This window comes from Notothenia rossii, assembly GCF_949606895.1.
Source record: "Notothenia rossii genome assembly, chromosome: 7".
Classification (NCBI taxonomy): Eukaryota; Metazoa; Chordata; class Actinopteri; order Perciformes; family Nototheniidae; genus Notothenia; species Notothenia rossii.
The window spans coordinates 28510001-28531740 of record NC_136905.1 but is presented as its reverse complement, the minus strand read 5'-3'; the positions used below and the strand labels follow the sequence as shown (position 1 = coordinate 28531740).

General features: G+C 42.7%; 1 protein-coding gene across 2 annotated transcripts in view; it reads right to left on the bottom strand.

Moving 5' to 3' along the window:
* znf407 (zinc finger protein 407) overlaps positions 1 to 21270 on the bottom strand; it is a 148464-nt gene extending 127194 nt beyond the window's left edge. The window contains exons 1-4 of one of the 2 annotated variants that reach the window (XM_079693716.1): positions 21046 to 21270; positions 17126 to 17854; positions 14736 to 16949; positions 7172 to 7286 (exon numbers count right to left, since the gene is read on the bottom strand). In XM_079693716.1, the coding sequence (XP_079549842.1) occupies positions 7172 to 7286; positions 14736 to 16949; positions 17126 to 17789 (2993 nt within the window). In that variant the 5' untranslated portion in view covers positions 17790 to 17854; positions 21046 to 21270. The remainder of the gene's footprint in view (positions 1 to 7171; positions 7287 to 14735; positions 16950 to 17125; positions 17855 to 21045) is intronic. The other variant, XM_079693715.1, reaches the window with a different exon arrangement.
* Positions 21271 to 21740: the final 470 nt, after the last annotated feature.

Below are 21740 nucleotides of genomic sequence, written 5' to 3'. Positions count from 1 at the left end.
AGGCAGACACAAAGAGCCGCCCTTCTTCCCAAGCCAACATCTCCCCAGCATTCCCAGCAGGTAGATCAGCTCAATTATGAGGATGGCAATGACTGATTGCATTTTAGCTCTCCCACGTTCCCCCAATATATCTGGCCATCACACAGAGAGAGGGCGAGAGTGAGACAGAGACAGAGATAACGGCGTCATCTCCGGTGAGCTACAAGCCTCCCAGATGCCAGTCTCCGGGACGGTATCAAACATCTCGGTGGCAGACTCGCCGTGAAAATAATCTATACCTACAGGAAGTCAATTAAAAAGTGCCACGGGAGATTAAGAGCAGCGTGACAGCTTTTCGTCAGGCCACGGGTTTGTCAGGAAGCGTGTTGCGTGTCTGCTGTGAAGGTAAAGTGTGTGTATTGGTAGTAAAGACATGTTGGGTAAGGGAGGAGACTGTTGCCGAACACCCTTAAAAGCCCCCTCATGAATATTAAAAAGGCCCTTGGCAGCCGGCGGCTCTGCCACAAGTTTGCAAACTGGCGTAATGTGTGTGTTTGCGCTGAGGAAGTGCTCAGTCCGGATATCAATTAAATCAAGCGTTGTCAGTGTGATGGCCCTCTCAATAGAGGGACAGCCCATTCCCCTCTACACATCAGCTCAGCTTTGTGTCAACCATCCATCTCTCATCCTCCCCTTCCCTTCCTCCTCCCTGCCGGTTGCCATCTTTATCAGCCCACTCTTCCTCCTTCTCCCTCTCTCTGTCTCTCAAGCAGCCGGTAACTGAATGCACAAATTACTCTCCCCTCCACCTTTAACTCCTACTAAATCTTTCCCCTTTTCCACTTTGCTGAGCCAGTATATTTTATTCCTCCATCAAATATGCATCCCATTAATTAAGTTAAATTACTCCTGACTGCCAAATATCCCCTGCCCACGATGGGTGTCAACACGGAAATGCATGACTGTGAACCTGCAATGACACGGCCCCAACACTTAAACATGAGTTACGGCCTTCTCCAGCTCCATCCACGGGCAGATTACCAGACACTTTGGGCGGCTGGAATTAAGCGCCGTTTGCTCCTTCCCCTCCACCAGGCTTTTTAATAAGTGCACAATGGATGACACTCGCACTTCTGACAATGGGAGGACTGATATTTTAATTACACCCCTTTTTTCATCTGCCGTCGTCTTCATCTTTTAATTGCTGCTGTTAATCACTCATTAACTTCCCCCTCCATGTTTTTTTTTCTCCTACAATATACCTTTGACATGATTAACTCTATAGAATGGATTGTTCAGCAACATTTTTTTAAATAATTCAACTACTTTAAAGAATAAAGTTTGTACTTCTTTTGTGGTTAGAGGGGGAGTGCACAAACTTGACTCATGTTTCTCGACAGCATGGAGCTGATTCTCCTTTGTTAGCTGAGAAGGTACGTACATGCAACGTGTATAAATGCTATCAAGAGAGGGTAAGGCAACAAAAAAAAGACTACTACTTTTCTAATTACTTCATTTGTGTCCTGCTAGTCGTGCAAGTGATGAGATTTAACAATAACAAAAAGTGATAAAAAAGCTGAAGAAAAGGCTGAGGCCACAAGAAGTGTAATGTTTTTAGAAAGGAAACTACTGAGATCATACAAAGTGCAAACAATAGTCTTTTAAGTAGTGGTCCTCAAGAGTAGTATAACTAAGAATCATAAGCCTTTGTGCTGTGTTGGCTCCCAAGCTTAACTACTGATCCTCCCGTTTAGTGTGGACCCCAATGTTTGTTTTTGTTTGTGAAAAGCTTTGATTATGAAGCCCCAAGGCCCCTGTTCTGGGTCCAATAAAGAATATGAGATTATTATTAAAACCTAATAGGACTGATCTGCTGAGATTTCTCTCTTTGTCTTTTGCGCTCAGAGATGCTGCGTGGGGTCCTTTTCAAACTCCTTCAAAGCATCCAATATGAGACTTACCGAGAAAACCGACTTCATCTCCCTCAAGTACTTGCACTGTGTAATTTGAAACACAAATCTAATAGCATTCATCGCCTTTCTGCTGAATATTGGGCTTGTAATCCATACCAAACTAATGAAGCCATGTGTTTGTTGTCCTCTCTTCAACTGAGAGATATCTGCGAGGACAAGACACTAAAGTCTGACAATCCAGTCAGCTCCAAAACAAGTATAAATGTATAAAACTGTACTCTGGCAGATTTATATTGATACATCGATGCTGTCCGGAGTTGATTTCTCTCTCTCCTCTCCATTTCCCCTCTCTTGCTTTTTTTCCCAGTGTGTGCATGTGTGCCCGTGCATGAGTGTGTTTCTATTGCAAAAAACATTAATTTTACAAACATCAGCCCAAGGCTACTAAACACATCCAATCCATTATGCTGCGCTTTATCGTGTTATGGGGGGTAACGGGCTGTAAAGCTGTCGCGGTCATAAAGAGCGATCGCAGAGTGCCGAGTCAAACCAGAACGCCGAGCTCTCCAAGCCGTACGCAGCCCTCGTTATCATCAGAACAGCTCCGTCACATACTTAACCTTTCCAGACCAGCCTTTCTGCATTATTTTCCAAATGACCTTTAGCGTTACTTATTTCATTTCCGATAATGGCCCACTAAATTTTGTTAAATGCATCAGTGCGAAATGTGTTTATTTTGGTGAAGGGGACTTCACTGACTGACAAGGACCGTGTTCCGGACACAACAAGTGTGTCTTAAAGTGTCTCTTAAAAAGGTAAACAGGAATATGTCTTCCTGATGGGACTGAATACAGGATCCTGTGTCTGAAGAGAACAAATGAATTAGATGGAGCACAAACACTAAAAAGGTCCATGCATAATCATGTAGATGGAATACATACAATAGATAAGTATGTGGTTTGCAAGGTTAAATTGCCAATGGCTGGACGAAAACATTATGAGGGTAAGGGTTAAGATTCTAGTAGTTTTACTTGAGGTGGTTATACCAGATGTTCTCACTTAATATGCCTGTAACTTCATATATACAGACATTCTGCATGTTGATACGTATTAGTAAAATATGCAAACACACAAGGCTTTCTGAATCGTGAGGAAAACATTCTGTGTTTAAATCTGTTGCATGTTAATGAATTTATAATTCCAGCTTCCAGTTCCTGACAAGACATGATGCTTGCACTTGGTCACACACAGCTAAATCATTTAGGAAATGATGAGCTTTTAAAAGGTCTAAGTCTAACATTAATATGAAGCTACCCTAGAGCTGTTGTATCGTAGACACAATCCCTCAGCCTGTAAGGAGCAGTGTGCTTCACGCCCTTTGCTGTATGGGCGGAGGGGGTGGTGTGGAGGGATCTTAGCGAAATCGCTAATGTACGTGATGATTAAGTGTAACTCAAATACCGAGTGTGTTGTTCATAGGCCTGACAGGCAGTAATTTGGTGTATTATATTCTGCGGTTTTAATTGCACGCCACCAACGTGTCCCTCTGACACGTTATGAAGCGATGATGTACAATTATTTCGGGGCGGCGGGAGATCAGTGGAGTGACATTATAATCATCCTCATAGGGATCCTTCTCTTCATCTGCAACAACCATTAATGTTTAAATGGGAGGAAGGGAGGGGAAAAAAAGAAATATAAAAATAGTTCTCAGGGAGTTCTAACCAGAATCTGCTTGAGGATTATAGAGAATCACGTCAGGGGAGAAGGAGAGGGGTGTGGATAGACAATAGAGGGGCTGAGTTAAGTGAAGGCTTTCTCTGGATAAGCAGCGAGCTAAGATGCTCCTCCACTGTCACTGCCAGGCCTCACACTACTCATACAGGCCCGGGCATTAAGGCACATTACAGCGGATGAGCCACGCAGGGCGGAACTGATGGGCTATTCCGGGAACAGACCAGACAATCTCACAAGACAGGGGGGACATAAAAACCCTGACATGAACCAGCCCCATCCTGTTAACAGTCAAATCACACACACAACATGAAATCATGACTATATATACTCCCTCCAACACTAAGTCAAGAAAACTGAGACCGAGAGGGAGGGAGGGATGGGGGGGGAAGAACACAATGCAGCCTCCTCCACGGAGACGACAAACTTTAGCAAACTTTTTTTTCAGTGTTATGAGAAAACAAAAGGTTTGTTAAGTTTTTCTCAGATTCCTGAAGTGACACTGGGAAACGGGCAGCAGTTTATGACCCGTAATCATAAAAGGGCATTCCACAAGAGGACAATCCATGTCTGTGGTAGTGTTAATACTTCTAAGGCCCGGGCTGAGATATTAAACCAATGCCTCAAAGCATTTAGACTGCTTATGCATAATTTAACACCTACAACAGCACTGGACGTCCATTGCATCTTTGGGGAGGACGAGAGAGCGGTGGGGTGGAAATGCTGAATCCAGGGCCTTTCCTTTAGATGATGGAGGAGAGGCGGAGGAGGCTCATTAAGTGGCCGAGCCCCACTGTGGACAAAACACGGCGTGAGGAAATGCAAGTCTCTGCCGTCTCACATGCTGGAGAACTTCTTTTAACCAATTAAATATGAGAAATCTTATCTGGTGAGCTAACGGCCAATTTTAGTTTTTCTGCTGTTTTTGCACCTTAAGAGTTCTTTATAGGCAAATTAAGAGGTCCGGATAAAGACACATACGGGCAAACAGATGTGTAGAAGCGCAGACACGGATGTGTAGAGGCCGAGACAGAAAGCCTATAAAGTGTTAGCGATAATGAGCGAGCCACTGACCGGCTCGCTCAGGTGTGATTGGCAGCGTGGTCAAAGAGTTCCAATCTGTCCTGGCCTCGCATTTGCATTTCTTAATTAAATGCCACAACAATATGATCTTTAACTATCAACAAGTTCTCCCCCCCAAGCTCCTGATACGAGATCGTCGGCAGTGTGCAGAGGCTAAAGTGAGGTGGACAGCCAGGTGCAGCACATCCGCTCGATCACAGTGTCAGAGCCGAGATAATCTTCCAGCATGAGACTTTAACAAGGAAAACAATCGATGTCAGCGGAGGGAGATTATTTTTAACGGAAAGAAAGACAAAACACAAACGATGTGCTCCAAACAAAATGGCAATAAACTAAATAAGCAAAACTCTAAGCCCTATGGAGGCCCAGGTGAAAAGAAATTGTGAAACTCGAGTTATATTGTAAAAAAGCAGCATAAAAGGGTTGTGTTAATTGAAATGAGTAATGGTGATCATAAAACAAATATTGGGAAAAACTTTGTTGAAAGGTTGTTTTGTCATTAGTACCCGCAGGAGAATGGAGAACCTAATTGCGCCATAATCTCACTTTAAACATAATACCCGATATGTGGCCATCTATTAGCAACTTTGGATTCAGGTTAAGGACATCAAACGTGAGAAGTTTGGGAAGGGGAGCAGGCTGTGTATGCAATGGCCTTAATGAGGGTGTTTCTGGGGGTTTTTCTTTGTGTTTGCTGCTCTTTAGTCAAGAGGAGGGATGGCCTGGTGATCAGTCAGTACTGAAAGCACACACAGGGACCATTTGTCACCAGTGGCTGGCACTGGCAGCGCACGGCTCCTCCATCCACATGATTTGTGAAACCCGGGGCTGTATTTAGTGGTCCCATTTAAAGGCATATTGGGGAACTGTTCTGTGTGTGTGTGTGTGTGTGTGTGTGTGTGTGTGTGTGTGTGTGTGTGTGTGTGTGTGTGTGTGTGTGTGTGTGTGTGTGTGTGTGTGTGTGTGTGTGTGTGTGTGTGTGTGTGTGTGTGTGTGTGTGTGTGTGTGTGTGTGTGTGTGTGTGTGTGTGTGTGTGTGTGTGTGTGTGTGTGTGTGTGTGTGTGTGTGTGTGTGAAGCTAGACACTTGGTCAAAGCCCTAACAAATTTGCGGCACTTGGGAGAAAAGAGGGGGTTTTCAGCTTGAGGGGCTTGTGAAACATGAGCCTTTCCTCTCATTAAAGGAGAAGCTGTGTTTAAACCAAAGCTTGTTTGCTCCTGCTGTAATATGTTTGCGAACATCAGCGGGAGCAAATAAACATGCGCGCTCCGCTCGGCTTCAGAAGAACAAGATCGGCCCGCGACTGAACTAAATGGAACGGTTTACATGGAATTACACAGAGGGAGAAACTAATAACGCCACATATGTCTTCATCTTAGCGAGAGTGTAGCCGCAGAAGCTCGATGGCACGAAGTTGGAAATCCCACAATTTACTCTATTCCCTGACTGCATGTTAAACAGCTTAACACGTCCATTTGAACATGGCAAGGCAGTGAGGAGGTCTACCGCGGGAATGAAAGGAGCTGAACACAACATATGGTCTACATGTAGGGGGTGCGAGGTAGTGGGATAGAACTGCGCTCCTGCACTGCTGGGTATTCATAGGCTCGTGGTTACAGACATACTCTTCCAATTCTGAGTATTTGAACAGCTTATACATTAAGGAAGGTAAACCTTTAATTCAGGAGGAAAGATACATTGTCAAGAAAGGCTTGGGAGCATTTACACTTTGTACACATTTAAGTGCAACTGAAATGTTTGGGTTGCTCTTTGGAGTGTGGCCAGCTTTTGATCTTTTCCTAAATAAATAATAGCCTATGTATTTAGAATTTCAACGTGAATATTAAATGTGCAAAAGCACCACGATTATCTAAAGACTCACAAATTATATGATTTGGTTTAGCAGCTCTTCTAGGCAGTTCTCTAATTTGATGAAATCTCAGTATGTTGACAAGGAATTTGCATTAAGATCAGTTCTCTTATTGTGGTCATTCAGGGTTAAATTGGATTGAATTATGAATTAGCTTGAGACGAATGCAATTTAAAGTGGGTGGTAGGATAGGAAATGAGCAGATCGCTCCCTTAGACAGCAGCATGTAACCTTCCCATACCTTAAGAGAGGAACGCAGCCAACGCTGGCTGTCGCAGGTGAATGCTTCTCAATTCCAACTCTCAACACAAAGCTATGGCAGCTGTTCTGGAAACTACAATAAAATGTCAAGATAAATATGATGATTGTGCAGGCAGTGGGTCTTGGAATCATCTAAAGGTTCTGAACTTACCTGATCAAGCTGAATAAATGATGTTTCTGGCCTGTCACACACTTACAAACTTGACTAGAGTTACACCAAACATTAAAAGGGCTTGGAAAAGTTCTACACCTCCAGTTCTGTGTTCAGATCTCATGATTAACCTAAATTAAGTTGCAACATTCAATCATGTTTATAAGACCTTGTGACTCACCCACAGATGTCACATTTGTACTCTCTCATGCCGAGGTGCCTCTTCACGTGGTTCCTGGCGTCTCCCAGCTGAGCGGTAGCAAAGTTGCAGATCTTGCACATGAAGGGCTTGGATCCTGCGAAACAAAGTAAAACGAGGTGAGTTCATATCCAATGATAATATTATGTTTGAAAGAAAGAGGTGGCAGTTTTAATAAAACATGACTATAAACCCGCTGGGCAGAAATCAGATTTGACATTACAGTTCATTTCTCAATGCCAGGCATAGAGGACTGTTATTAGTTCTATGCTGAGACTTCAACATACTGCAGAGCCACAGAGTGACTTCAGAATTATAAAAACAGATGCCCTTACTACAGTCACACTTCGAGTGCCAGGCGTTTCACTCTCTATCTATCCTTGTCACTCTCCTTCATCTCTTACCTACTCTTCCTTTGCCTGTGGATGCGTAAATTGGATTCCAAAGGTCAGGGCGAATACGTAAATCAATTCTGGGTGCGCTCACTACCTCCCATTCCATCATTAAAGCGCTAATCACTCTGGCGGGCTTCTCAGGGAGGTTTCTCCCTAATTATTGTCATTAATAAGTCTAGGGGGCGGGGTAGCGTTTGAGAGAGTGGCAGAGCCTCCGCCTGCCATCAGTCATTTAACGGCAGAGCTGCGAGGGCTGGTGCACAAACAGCTACCGGCTCAGATTAGAAAAGGAGAACTTCTTAAACGGAATCAATTTTTTTTTAAAAGGTTGTTTGTGTTGGTCAAAATCTCATATCATATGGTTTAAAGAGTAATACAAACCTCTAACTAGGGCTAATCAATTAATCGTATTTTAATCGCTTCAGGGTATTTAAAAGTTCAGGGTAATCAACTGTTAAAAACATACTACACTTTTTTCTTTTTCAATAAATTGATGTTTTCAAAGTAAATGGATAATCGTTTTTAATAATCGTGATATCAATTATTGACCCAAATAATCGAGATTATGATTTTTGCCACAATCGAGCAGCACTAACTCTAACTTCAGCCAAATGACTTGCTATTGCCTTCACTTCATCACAAAAATGTAACTTAAACATTACAAATTGATTTCTATTTTGGTTGGCTGGGCCAGAGTCTCAGAGTGCGACAATCCAATTTTAGAGGCAGCGTGGTTAATCCACATATGCATCTTTGAGCAAACCCCTCACCCTCTCGGAGTGAATATCCCAAGACGTTGTGCAATATTTATTCCAGGGGCAGCCGCTGATTTGATTAAGCACTTTGTGTAGATTACTAATTCGTTCATACACGGTTCACTTGCTATGAGCTGGAAGAATGACACATCAAATTTGAAGGCGGTAACGAAGATTGAAAGGCAAGCCTGTGCTAACAAGACCCATAAACACAGGGGGCGGGGGGGTGGTGGTGGGGTCCACTCATGGGCAGCAGCAAAGCCAGCCTGTCCCCATAGAATACTACACACACGTACATTCATAGAGGCACACAAACAAGAACAAATAAAAGGCATATAAACAAATACGATCCCTATACAGACACATTTCACACCTAAATGTGCAGACACTTTCACACGCATTTAAAAAAAAAAACACACAATCATCAACACCTGCTTAAAAAACAAAAACACATCACACGGCACCCACCATCCCACCTACACATACCTACATCTAGATGCAGAGCCCCACCTCACACCTAAGCATGTGCATACAGACACACACATTCAATTTCACAAGACACAACCACCCGTGGACAAACAGAAGGAGAGACGATCATTCTCACTCACACACACCCTAAAGTTGAGGTGAGAGCGAGGCGTGTGGGGAGCTGATTTGTCCAGATGGCTGGCTGAGTATGAGACATGGCAGAAAGGAGAGAGCTGTAACGTCCCTCAGTTCCCACATCTTATCACATTAATACTCCACCACTCCACTTAAACAGCCTCCGTGAAACTGAAATTGACCATCAATGCAGTGTCATGTTAAATTAATATTGCCATCCACATAGGGGCGATGTGGCTCCCTCACATCCCAGATGAGACAGGGAATGACTAATTCATTTCCTGAGAGGAGAACCTCATGTAATGCTACACACACACACACACACACACACACACACACACACACACACACACACACACACACACACACACACACACACACACACACACACACACACACACACACACACACACACACACACACACACACACACACACACACACACACACACACACACACACACACACACACACACACACACACACACACACACACACACACACACACACACACACACACACACACACACACACACACACACACACGTCTTAAGCCTTGCACATGCCAAACAATCCTATCATAGCCTTTGCTTTAATCACCAGGTTCGGAGGAAAGGAATAATACATGATCATTTTAGATATATAAGTTCCCCATTTTTTTGTGGAGTGTTGGTTTTCGCACGGATCACACAGAAAGCACTAGAGAGGTATGAATGGAGAGCCCTTTTGGTGAGAATTGTTATCCTCATGAAGTTTGGCCAGCTTCTGCCCCTGTTCCCCAACAGTTCTCACGAGAGACAAATCCAGAGCCCTCTTGTTGTCCTGTGCAAACCTTTCCAAAGACTTGTGCAGCCTGGGGAGACTCTGCGTTTCTCTAGTCTCTCCGCTGCCTGCTGGGTGACCACTGCTGCAGGAGGTGTTGGCATGGAAAAGCAGCCATTACATCAATAGCTGTAAATACCTCAGTATTATCCCAGTCTACTTTTGCCCTTCACACAATACAAGTTTATTTATTTTTATGTTCATTTTAAGGTTCATAAATGTATTGTGTGTGTCTACTGTGACATGTTTACATGCTTTAAAGGTGGGGTAGGTAAGTTTGAGAAACCGGCATCGAGATACACTTCTTGTTATATTCCATGGAATGCTCTTAACATCCAGATAGCAATGAATATCTTAAGTGCTTTGACAAAAGATCCATAAAAAAAATTCATCTTTGGAAGCCGTGGCGCTTTAAAAAGCACGACCAATCTTTAGCCGAAAAAATTTTTTAGCCGGCCCGGCTAAAATAACTGGAAGGCCTACCTGCCTGTCAGCCTTCCATCTGTACATAGACTTATCTCGTGTCCTCATTGGTCATGTGCGCGTTCGTATGTGTGTTGGAGGAGGGGCTCTGTAAGGAAGTGGCAGATTTGTTCCGGCTATGTATTTTCAAATTCTAGCGCACTCGAGCTGGTTTCCCCCAAATTACCTAACCCACCTTTAATGTTTAAAAAGGTCTTTATTTGTCTAATACTGCCTGTGCTGCAGCTCACCTCTCTCACCCGCTGTCTGAAACCTGAGCCCAGTCTGCTCTGATCTGATTGGTCGCTTAGAGATGTCCCGCCCTATAGTATATCATGTACAATGTGTTGGAGCACTAGCAAATAGAAATGTGAGGGCTGTTGTCACTATGTTGCGGAACGGGGGGAAAACCTCAAAAAGCATAATAGGCCCTCTTTGAGGTCAAATGTTACGCGCTGATTGGTTTGATGTTTAGGGATGGGAATGAGAATGGTGACTGATCCTTTATCTTTAAATCTGTCTATTATTTTTGGCCAATTTTGGACTACCCCTTTAAGGTTTGGATCTGGCTGCCAAATGGACTTGGTCTTGACAAAACATGGCATAAAATATATAATATGTAGGTGACAAGTGGCATGCACTTATTTGATACAAGCGCCACACTCACCAGTGTCTCTGGGGGCAGACAATGCTTTCAGTGCAGATTGTAATGCCCCATGAGGCTCTAAATGTGCTTTTAAATGCTTCAATACTTGATAGAATATCAAATCCTTGGGGGAAACATTAACTAACTAAGGATATAAAGAAGTTAGAAACTTCTCTATCAAAGCCCTTGTGCTTTATGTGCTTACCATTATAAATGTTAGCTAGTTGTACAAACACACATCACATGCATGGGGTGTGTGTCCATTACTTTCGGGCTCAGTCTGAGGTCAGACAGCTCACTCCAGTGAAAAAGTCACCAATTTACCTCAAAATGCAAATCCCAGCTGTAGCCTCATTGGCAAAATGCATGCATGTGTACACATTTCCTTTAAGGGACAAATTGACAAATCTGTGTGCAGCCTCCCACTACCGTCTCCTGATTTCACTGATTAATCAAGTGAATAAAAACTAGGTCTTAATTAAAAGGGATCTGGACATGCTCCCAGCCCAGAAACTGGCAGACCCCCACCGCGCAGCTCCAAAGCCCCACAAACAAAGTCCCAGAATAAATGACCACCACATAAAAGGTGAATAATTCACGGTAATGAGGGAACTTAGCAATGACAACAACTGGCATATGTCGTCAAAATGAAGAGAAATATGTGCTTTCCACAAATAAGAACAGCATAAATGAAATTAATCTCATAAACAAGAACATAATTTAGTTGTGTAAAAAACAAATGGTAAACCTACAAAAAACAAAGTATTCCTCTCTTGAAGCCTGGGAATTTGCCCTTGACTTGAAGCCATCTGTTGGGACCTCAGTATCACAGCTTTTCATTTCCTTAAGTAACACTAAGTAAGTGACCTCAAAACTCAAGAATTATGACACAGGGTAGAATTATGGATACATATAGACTATTCCTTAATAAGAAGAAAGTGGTGGCTGGACATTAATCATCAGGAATTTAACCTCCAATTCTTACATCTTTAAGCAGTCGGGTTTTAGCTGTAAGCACTCTGACTTTGGCCACACAAGGTGACTGGCATACATACTACATGAAAGGACAAAGAATGTTTGAGTGTTTGCTGAACATTTAATCATTCTTGTGCCTCAGATGCATTAGTTATCCCTAAAGCAACAGCATATCAGAAGATTTGACTACAGCACATTTTTGTAGCACACAAGGGCTTCCTGGAACTTGTATTTTAATGGAACCTTCCTGTTTAATAAGGGATAAATACATTAAAATGTTTAGCCTATGGCATGTAAGGGAATATAATGACATAATAGAGTAAAAAGAGAAGGGTTGTACAACAAAACTGCTGGTATGATATCCAAAGTAGGGCTGAACGATATATCGTGTCATGGCGATAACCGCGATATGCGCATGCGCATATCACATCGCAGGGAGGTGCGATTTTATTAAAAAAAAATTCTAATTTTTTTTTTTTTTTAGAACGTACGATATTAAGTAGGTACATTAACTCAAACACGTCATGTTACAATTATTTTGCTGCTTGCCACAAAAGGAAAACGTGCGCGGCTCTCATGTCAGGGGTACTTGAGTGAGTGACATGCAGGCTCTGCATGCACAGCAAACCAACAATCACAATCATTCTTGATCAGATCACAGCAGGCCCCGCCCCGCTAGTTTGCAGACCATCAAGACACCGGTAAAAAATGAGCGAGGCACAGGAGGACAATACCGGCGAGAATGAAGATTTACTTCCAAAAAGAAAAGCAACATCTGCCATCTGGAACTATTTTGGATACAAAAAGGTTCTTCTCTTCTTCATTCACAGATGAAACCCCTTATTTGAGGGTAAGCAACATGCATTATCATGACATGTTAGATCATGACTTAAGGTATGATGAGTCAACCAGTTAAGATCCAGACGTCCGTGACTCAAATCCTTCATCCGGTTAAATATAGTTTAAAAAAAACGCAATATATATCGCAGGGGAAAAAAATATCGCAATGACAGTTTTTTTCAATATCGTACAGCCCTAATCCAAAGTATATGCAATATTTGGTAAATGCAAAATACGTGAACATATAAGTTAAATATTGTGGCGCTGCAAAGAAATCCCGATCAACAACCAATCTAAAGACTTCATTAAATCTTCTTGCTTGGAAAAGACCTTTTAATAAAAAAAAGAACAACAACAAACACACCATGACCATCAAGTATCATTTTAAATGCTAATATGAATAATGTTTTTTTTTTTTATTAAATGGCAAAAGATATTGTGGTTGCAATTTCCAGATGAGGAAGTCCTAGTAATCAGCACAGTATTTGAATGTTCCCCCAGTATTCTGCATGGAAATATTATCAGTGGGTTCTCTAACAAAAGCTAGAACAGCTTCACAAACCGTCCACTGTCACCAAGGCTGAAAGTGGAAACAATCCTGTTTATTTCCCATACATCAGACACTTCACACACACATAATTTACACACGTGGTAAGCACAGAGTATGGACTACAACTAAAGTCCCATTAAAGTTTGGGCTGAAGGGGGGGGGGGGGGTCGAGTGAACCATAGGAGGCAGAGAAGGGCATTTATTGATGGCGCCCTCACATCTCGTTCCTGCATTAAGTTGATTTTTTAAAAGCAATTAATACACATGGTCAGGGAGAAGTAATGGAGCGCCCTGTGTTCTTAACCTGCCGGACATTTCCCAGCCGAAGCTCTGACCGACGCAGTCCTGCTTTGCATTATAAATGACAAGATAAATCTTAATGGATTGAGGATAATCAGTTTGCCCTGAAGGCTGACATATACACACGTTCACTGGGTATGCAAGCGCTTACTTGTATATAGACAAACATGGACGTACAGACACAAGGGAAATTAAAGGCTTTGAATACGTCTGCATTGATTATTTTAAATTATTAGCCCACCTCTCTTTGGACCTCCAATGCTTTTAGCCTAAGCTTTAACACATTTACAGAGACTTATTGACTATAATTACAACTGAGTCTTGGTAATGGACACATCAATTATGAGTCGCACATGTCTCTGACCAAGCGTTGCTCTTGGAATCCCAATCTGGGGTCCATTAGCGTCTCTCCTGCTGGTCTGAAGCTCAATCAGTCTTTACCTTCACCTCAACTGAAACGGCTATTACCTGGCTGCAGTAGATAGTAGCCTTAACATTAGCATAAGCTGCCAAAGAAGAGGCTGTGTCTACCCACTTAATACGGTTGGAGCTAAAAACAAAAGCCTAATAGCTGAGCAGTTACACATTCATGTTTTTTTTTTGGACACTGGATGTGTTCAAGTGCTCAAAATGCATTACAAAAGGCCTAATATCAGTCAGAGGTTAAATAATGAATGCAGCTTCTTTAAAGTGGACCTATCATGCTGTATTTGAATAATATAGTGTAGGACCATACATATATAAGACATATTTATACTTTTTATTTTTCAAAATACCAAACAGATCATGCATTTTAGCCATTCCTCATTTCACTCAATTTTTGTCTTTGCATGGGCTGATTCTGGGAAAACAGCACCATCTACAGGCCTGGCATATGTACTCCAGCGCTTTCGAACGGCAATGTCCGTGGCTGTCTCCTCCTGATTGGTGGAGTTGGCCCAATAGCCGTAGCGCCACTTCTGTGACGTCATAGAAGTGTTCAAATCTGGATCAGTCTGTATCAGATCCGTTGCAGCCCCTTTTTAAGAGATTTGGGTATGGAGGAAAATAGAGAGGGTTGTGTTTTCTGACACTTGGTGAGTTCCCTGGAACACCGGGGACACATATTCATGTATAAAAGACGTATAAAAATGCATTTTGCATGATAGGTCACCTTTAAAGTTGAAAATTAGCATTGTGTATGAGTGTGGGGTACATACCAGTGTGTGTGCGGATGTGTGCCAGGAAGGCCATGGAGTTGCTGCTCTTGCACACCTTGCCGCAGTATTTGCACATGCTGCCCTGGTTCTCTTCGCGCTCGCGGTTGATCTGCTCCGTGTCCTCCACCACGTACTTGTTGACCTCCCTCAGAAGCTCCTCGTGTTTCTCCTTGATGTGAACAAACAGTTCCTGTTCAGACTCGAAGCGGTCCGTGCACTTCACGCACTTGAAGCTTGCGCCGCCTTCGGGCAGTTCCTCCACGCTGTTCTGCTCGTTGCGGAGGTGGGCGGCGCTGGTCAGGTGCTGGTGCAGGTTGCTCTCGGTGTAGAAAGACTTGCCACACACCAAGCAGTGGAAGTGTTTGTCCTTGGTCGGGTGCTTCATTGAGATGTGGACGTTGAGGCCGCTGATGCCGTCGGCCATGAAGCCGCAGTCGTCGCAGCGTATGCGCGAGCCGCTTCCCTTAGCTTCCTTTCTCACCTTAAATTCTTTGCGTGTGATCTTCTTGACGTATGCAGAGTGAGAGGGCAGGCAGCCAGTCACCAGGGACCCCCCAGTCAGACATATGACAGCAGCCTCGCCCTCTAGAGTCAAACCTTCCTGCAGCTCCTGCTCAGCAAGGTTCTTCCAGGATACAATGCAGGCATCGAAGGGAAGGGCTTTGGACATTTGTGTATCTGGAGGAGATTTGCCACTTTTTGCATCTATAATCATCTCTTGCTCTTCGTCCGCCTGTTCCTCCACTTCCTCCTGGCTCTCAGGCTGATCCACTGAAGGCTGAATATCTGTTACAGCCTGCTTGGATTCAGATAGCTCTGTAGGCTCCATTGTCACATTGGTTAGATGTGGTTCACTGGAACTAGAAGATGTATCAGGCTCTGCTTGCTCCTTGTCCGCACCAGCTACAGCATCAACATGCTCTGTGGTGACGAAGAGTTCGGCTGGATTCTGACTTTCCACAACTTGGCTGTCACCAGCACAAGAGTCCGACTCTTCTTTGGGGCTATAGGGCTCACATTCAGTGTTGGAGTTTGCCCCCTCAAGATCAATGTCCTCTTTTTGCTTCAAAGGGAGCGCTGCATCTCTTTGTCCCTCGCTTCCTGTTGGTGCCAGATATTTCCGGCTTTTCTGTTTGTGCTTTTCTGTGCTGGCATGGCGAGACATTTCCCTGCTTGTTACGGCATAGTAGCTACATGCTAGACATACATACTCGAAATCTTTGGTGTGCTTTCTCTTGACGTGAAGATGCAGTGAAGGGACTGATTGAGCTACAAAATCACAATACACGCAAGCATTCAGAGAGTCATATTTCCTTTTGTTCTGGCTTGTGTCTGACTGAGTTTGCTCTTCCCCGCTCTGCTCGTTGGATGCTGTGTTGTCAGATTCTGACTCCTTATCAGGGGTCTGTGGGGCTGCATCTGGTTCCTGGCATTGACTTGTGGATTCCTGCGGGGACGGACTTCTGTGGTTGTCCACTTGGTTCTTATTTGAGCAATCTTGTGCACGTCTGACATGTTTCTTTGTGATGCAGTGACGATCCATGTCTCCTTTGGTCACGCAGCTGTAGTTGCACAGGGTGCAGCTGTAGCCATACTCCTTGCTGTGTTTGCGGCGGACATGGACACTGAGGTTAGTAGCATTGGACACTACCAGGCCACAGTATCCACAAGTGGTTGTGGACACTTGCTTTGGTCTTCCTCTTTTTCTTTTGGGAGATTGAAGCTCAAAATCTTCTTCCTCGACCGAATCAGCTTTGGCAGTCTCCACTGCCTCTTCAGTTTCCTGGTGTCCTTCTGTTGCAGAGTCTACGTCTTCTCCAGTGGCCACCTGAGCCATATCATCCACTTTACCACTTTCTCCAATACTGTCTCTAGTTACACTCTCAACGTACACCTCAAATGCCGAATGCTCCATGCCTTTCTCCTCTTTCTGCTGCTGCATGTGACTATCGGAGGACAGGTGAGCGTCCATCCACTCAGATGTGGCAGAAAAGAAGTTGCACAATTTGCAACGGTACCACTGCTGGTTCATGTGTTTGATTCGGGTATGGCTCTCCAGCAATGAAGGGTTGCTAACCCTAAAATCACATTTGGTACACTTAAGCTGGAACCTGCTGAGCGGACGTTTAGCTGCCACTCTTGTGGGAGTAGCTTTCAGAGTGCTGCCAGAATCCTCAGCGTCCTTTTCTGCATCCATGTTCTCACCAGCCTCAACTGAAAGAGATTTTAGATGAGCTTTTTAACCAATAATCTAAACAATTCAGTAAAAAACGTGTATTCCAATCTAACTTTGAACTTATTTTTGCAGAAATATTGAGAATGAAAACTCAGCATTACAAATTAAACAAATATCTAATACCAAAATAATATTGAGTAAAATAAATACTCACATGTGAATTGGGTGTCTTTGGTGTGGTAACTCTGGATATGCACATCCAAAGGGAACTTGTCCCTGAACTCTTGTCCACAGTAGTTGCAAGAATATATCATCTTAGGTTTTGGGGTCCGCTTGCTCACTCTTCTCTCCTGCATAGGGATGGCCTCTTCTTGATCTGCCTGCTCTTTGTCTAGTTCAGTTTGCTTTTTAGTTAAACGCTTTGTCTTCATCTCATTGGACCCTGATCCCAGCTCATCACTATCAGACTTATTGTTCTGTTGAACTTCAGCAGCACTTTCTGTCTCCATGTCTACTTCCTGATGGATTTCAGATGGACTCAGGTCAGAGATTTGTTCACTTTTTTCAGCTAGCTTAGCTGTTCTTTTGTTATTCCTCGAGTTCTTTCCATGCTTTCTTGCAAAGTGAATCTTCAGTGATCTTGGACATTTAGCTGAGAACCCACAATTTGTGCAGATAGTATCCCGATCTTCAGGCACGGAGTCTGGCAGAAGACCTTTAGTGAGTTCATCTTCTGCTTCATCAGGCTTGGCAGTACTTTCGGGAGGGTCTTCTTTATTTCCCTCCATGTCAACATCATCCTGCACCACCTTACAACTGACGGTGTCAGGCACTTTGTCCTCAACAGCCTCTTTTTCTGATGTTACTGTTTCATCCATATCTTACACTGCTATAATTCTATAACAGTGAAGTTGATCGTTACCACCAACACTGGATCAAACTCCTGGAAAGAAAGAAAAAAAATATATACAGGACTGTCTCAGAAAATTAGAATATTGTGATAAAGTTCTTTATTTTCTGTAATGCAATTAAAAAAACAAAAATGTCATACATTCTGGATTCATTACAAATCAACTGAAATATTGCAAGCCTTTTATTATTTTAATATTGCTGATTATGGCATACAGCTTAAGAAAACTCAAAAATCCTATCTCTAAATATTAGAATATCATGAAAAAGTATACTAGTAGGGTGTTCAACGAATCACTTGAATCGTCTAATTAACTCGAAACACCTGCAAGGGTTTCCTGAGCCTTGAAAAACACTCAGCTTGGTTCAGTAAACTAAATCACAAGTATGGGGAAGACTGCTGATCTGACTGCTGTCCAGAGGACCGTCATTGACACCCTCCATCAGGAGGGTAAGACACAAAAAGAAATTTCTCAAAGAGCAAGCTGTTCACAGAGTGCAGTTTCAAAGCACATCCACAAAAAGTCTGTTGGAAGGGGGAAATGTGGCAGGAAACGCTGTACAACCAAGAGAGATGACCGCAGCCTTAACAGCATTGTGAAGAAGAGTCGCTTCCAGAATTTGGGGGAGCTTCAAAGACAGTGGACTGAAGCTGGAGTCCAGGTATCAAAAGTCACTGTTCACAGACGTGTCCGGGAAATGGGCTACAATAGCCGTATTCCCATGGTCAAGCCACTTCTGAACTCAAGACAACGGAAGAGGCGTCTGACTTGGGCTAAGGAAAAGAAGCACTGGACAGTTGCACAGTGGTCCAAAGTCCTCTTTTCAGACGAAAGCAAGTTTTGTATTTCATTTGGAAGTCAAGGCGCCAGAGTCTGGAGAAAGGCTGGAGAGGAGCAAAATCCAAGTTGCTTGAAATCCAGTGTGAAGTTCCCACAGTCAGCGATGGTTTGGGGAGCCATGTCAGCTGCTGGTGTTGGTCCACTGTGTTTCATCAAGCCCAGAGTAAATGCAGCTGTGTACCAAGAGATTTTAGAGCACTACATGCTTCCGTCTGCTGAAAAGCTCTATGGAGATGAGGAATTCATTTTCCAGCATGATCTGGCACCTGCCCACAGTGCCAAAACCACCAGTAACTGGTGTACTGACCATGGCATTACTGTCCTCGATTGGCCTGCAAATTCCCCTGACCTGAACCCCATAGAGAATATGTGGGGTATTGTGAAGAAGAAGCTGAAAGACACCAGACCCAACAATGCTAATGAGCTAAAGGCCGCTATTGAAGCATCCTGGGCATCCATAACACCTCAGCAATGCCACAGGCTGATTGCCTCCATGCCACGCCGCATTGATGCAGTAATCCGTGCAAAAGGATTCCCAACCAAGTACTGAGTGCATTAATGGACATTTTCAAATGTTTGATTGTGTTTTGCTGTTATAAATCTTTTTTTTTTACTTGGTCTGAGGAACTATTCTAATTATTTGAGATAGGATTTTTGAGTTTTCTTAAGCTGTATGCCATAATCAGCAATATTAAAATAAGAAAAGGCTTGCAATATTTCAGTTGATTTGTAATGAATCCAGAATGTATGACATTTTTGTTTTTTTAATTGCATTACAGAAAATAAAGAACTTTATCACAATATTCTAATTTTCTGAGACAGTCCTGTATATGTTTGGGATTTTCAAAAAGAATTATGGAGAAAGATTAAGTGTCTTTGCCCAAATAATTTCAAATTTAACATAAGCTTCTGAAAAGTGATGAATCCTTCAACAACACCATCTGCATTTACACAAGTAAATGTCTCCATCTAGTGTCTCTTGGTGAGAATTGTTTTGAGAAGAGAATGAGAGCTGTTGGTACTTATTTATTGGAAAAATGTCCACTGAAGTCATATTATTATTATTATTATTATTATTATTATTATTATTATTATTATTATGTATGTATCCTTACTACATGCTTGTAGACATGATTTAGTGGAGCTACAATAGTTTCCATAAGTATGCCAGTAAAGGTCTAACTAAAGCACATCTTAATTATGAATATCAATATTTCTAGAGCTGTACACAGTTGCCATTTTCATTCAATGTTTTCCGTTTTAGCAAAGCTTCAATATAAGTATACATTGGCTAAGAAAGCTCAATGCACGGCAACTTAAAAAAAGTGTTTATTTATTTGTACTTTGTGTTGCAGCATATTTTTTACAGTTAAGTGTTAATGTGCTTGATTTGTAATTATTTGAAACATTCTCAACACTAAAATACAGTGTTTTTGTAAAGGGGACATCTTGAGGAACAAATATTATTTTCCAGCTCATTTTCCACAATCTACATGTATATTGTCACAAAATGTAAAAACAGTTAGATGGATGTTCATGTGGGCTATTGGATCATGTAATAATAATAATAATAGTACATTTTATTTGTAAAGCCCCTTTACTAAAGTTAAACTACCAAGGGTCTCACATTGTGCTGAATTTATGTTCGCAGGTTTTTTGGGGTCAATTCAGTCTCACGTTTTCCTTCTAGAGCACGAGAAGTAATATTGGATTTGCATAAGGTTGTGTCGTCGGTTAACAGGATTTACAGACCAACAAGGAATATTCTTCCTGCAACTAGTACAACTCCGTGGTAATTTAAATACTTTCATCACATTCTAGCCACACTTGTGACTTACTCACTCCACCTTAGTGAACTACCAGATGTGTCACTACCAAGCAATCGATGATAGCATGGAAGTGATATTAAGTTAGCCGAACGTGTTTAAGACTGCATGTTGTAAATTGCACCGGGTACACACATACACGCAATGCACCAGAGTTGCGAAAGTGTGAAAACACTTTTCAAGTTGAATATGGCTCCTGCAACTGCACAAAAAACAGGTGAAGTTGTGAATACTGCTGTTTGCTTCCTGATGCTAACTTGCTAACAAGCGGCTTGTTTCTCAGCTGTATTTTTGAGATGCGTGCAGCACGTCCAATTAAATCGCTACATCAGCTTTGTTGTCCAATCACGGCGGGACAGAGGCGGGTCTACAGCGCTCCATGGCTTGGAAAACGACGGCAGCACAGAGGCCCAAAAAGGAGGCTAACATCGACCTCTGAAACAGTCCTCTAGTTTGCCGAAACAGTACTTGAAAACACCCCAGAGACCGCCTATCGCTTCCGCAAAATAAATGCAGGTGATAATTTAATGACACAGTTCAACCTCAATTTAACTTACCTCTTGTTATACGACTATGTCCACTGTCCGCGCTTTTTGCTGCTAGACACAAATGGCGTACCGTAGCGTGAGCCATGCGTCACACAAGAAGGCGGGCCGCGAGCCTTTTTTTCCTCCATCAGCTGATTTGGTCACATGTTGCATTCCCGTTCTGTGGGAAAATCAAAAATATTCTAACATAAAAAACAACACCCTGAAATGAGGGAAAATTCAAGACTCGGCAATGCCAGGATGCCACGGGTAGACTACACATGTGAACTAGTGATGGCGAGATGAAGCCTTATGAAGCTCTGAAGCTTTCCAGCCAATTGGTTCGCAAAAGGGTTCATCTCATGAGGCTTCATCATGGGCTTCATTTTAACATAAACCCCTCTGTTGGTTAAAGTGTGTAAAACAGGCAGATTTGACAACTCAACCGTGTGCTATATCTCAGGCCCGGTTCTACGGGGTGCATAAGGGTGCATTTTACCCTCAGTTGAGTCGTTGTGCACCCTCATTTGCAAAATGAAAAGTGAAAAATATGACATATAATAACAATAATAATAATAGTAGTAATAATAATGATATTAATAAGATGAAGAATATAGTTGAAATACAAATAAATTGTAGCTAAATAACATTGTCTGCTGTATTTATTTGGTCAGTTTAAACAGTAACGTTATTATGTCTGGTGCGCGTGACCTGTGCCGCTGCGC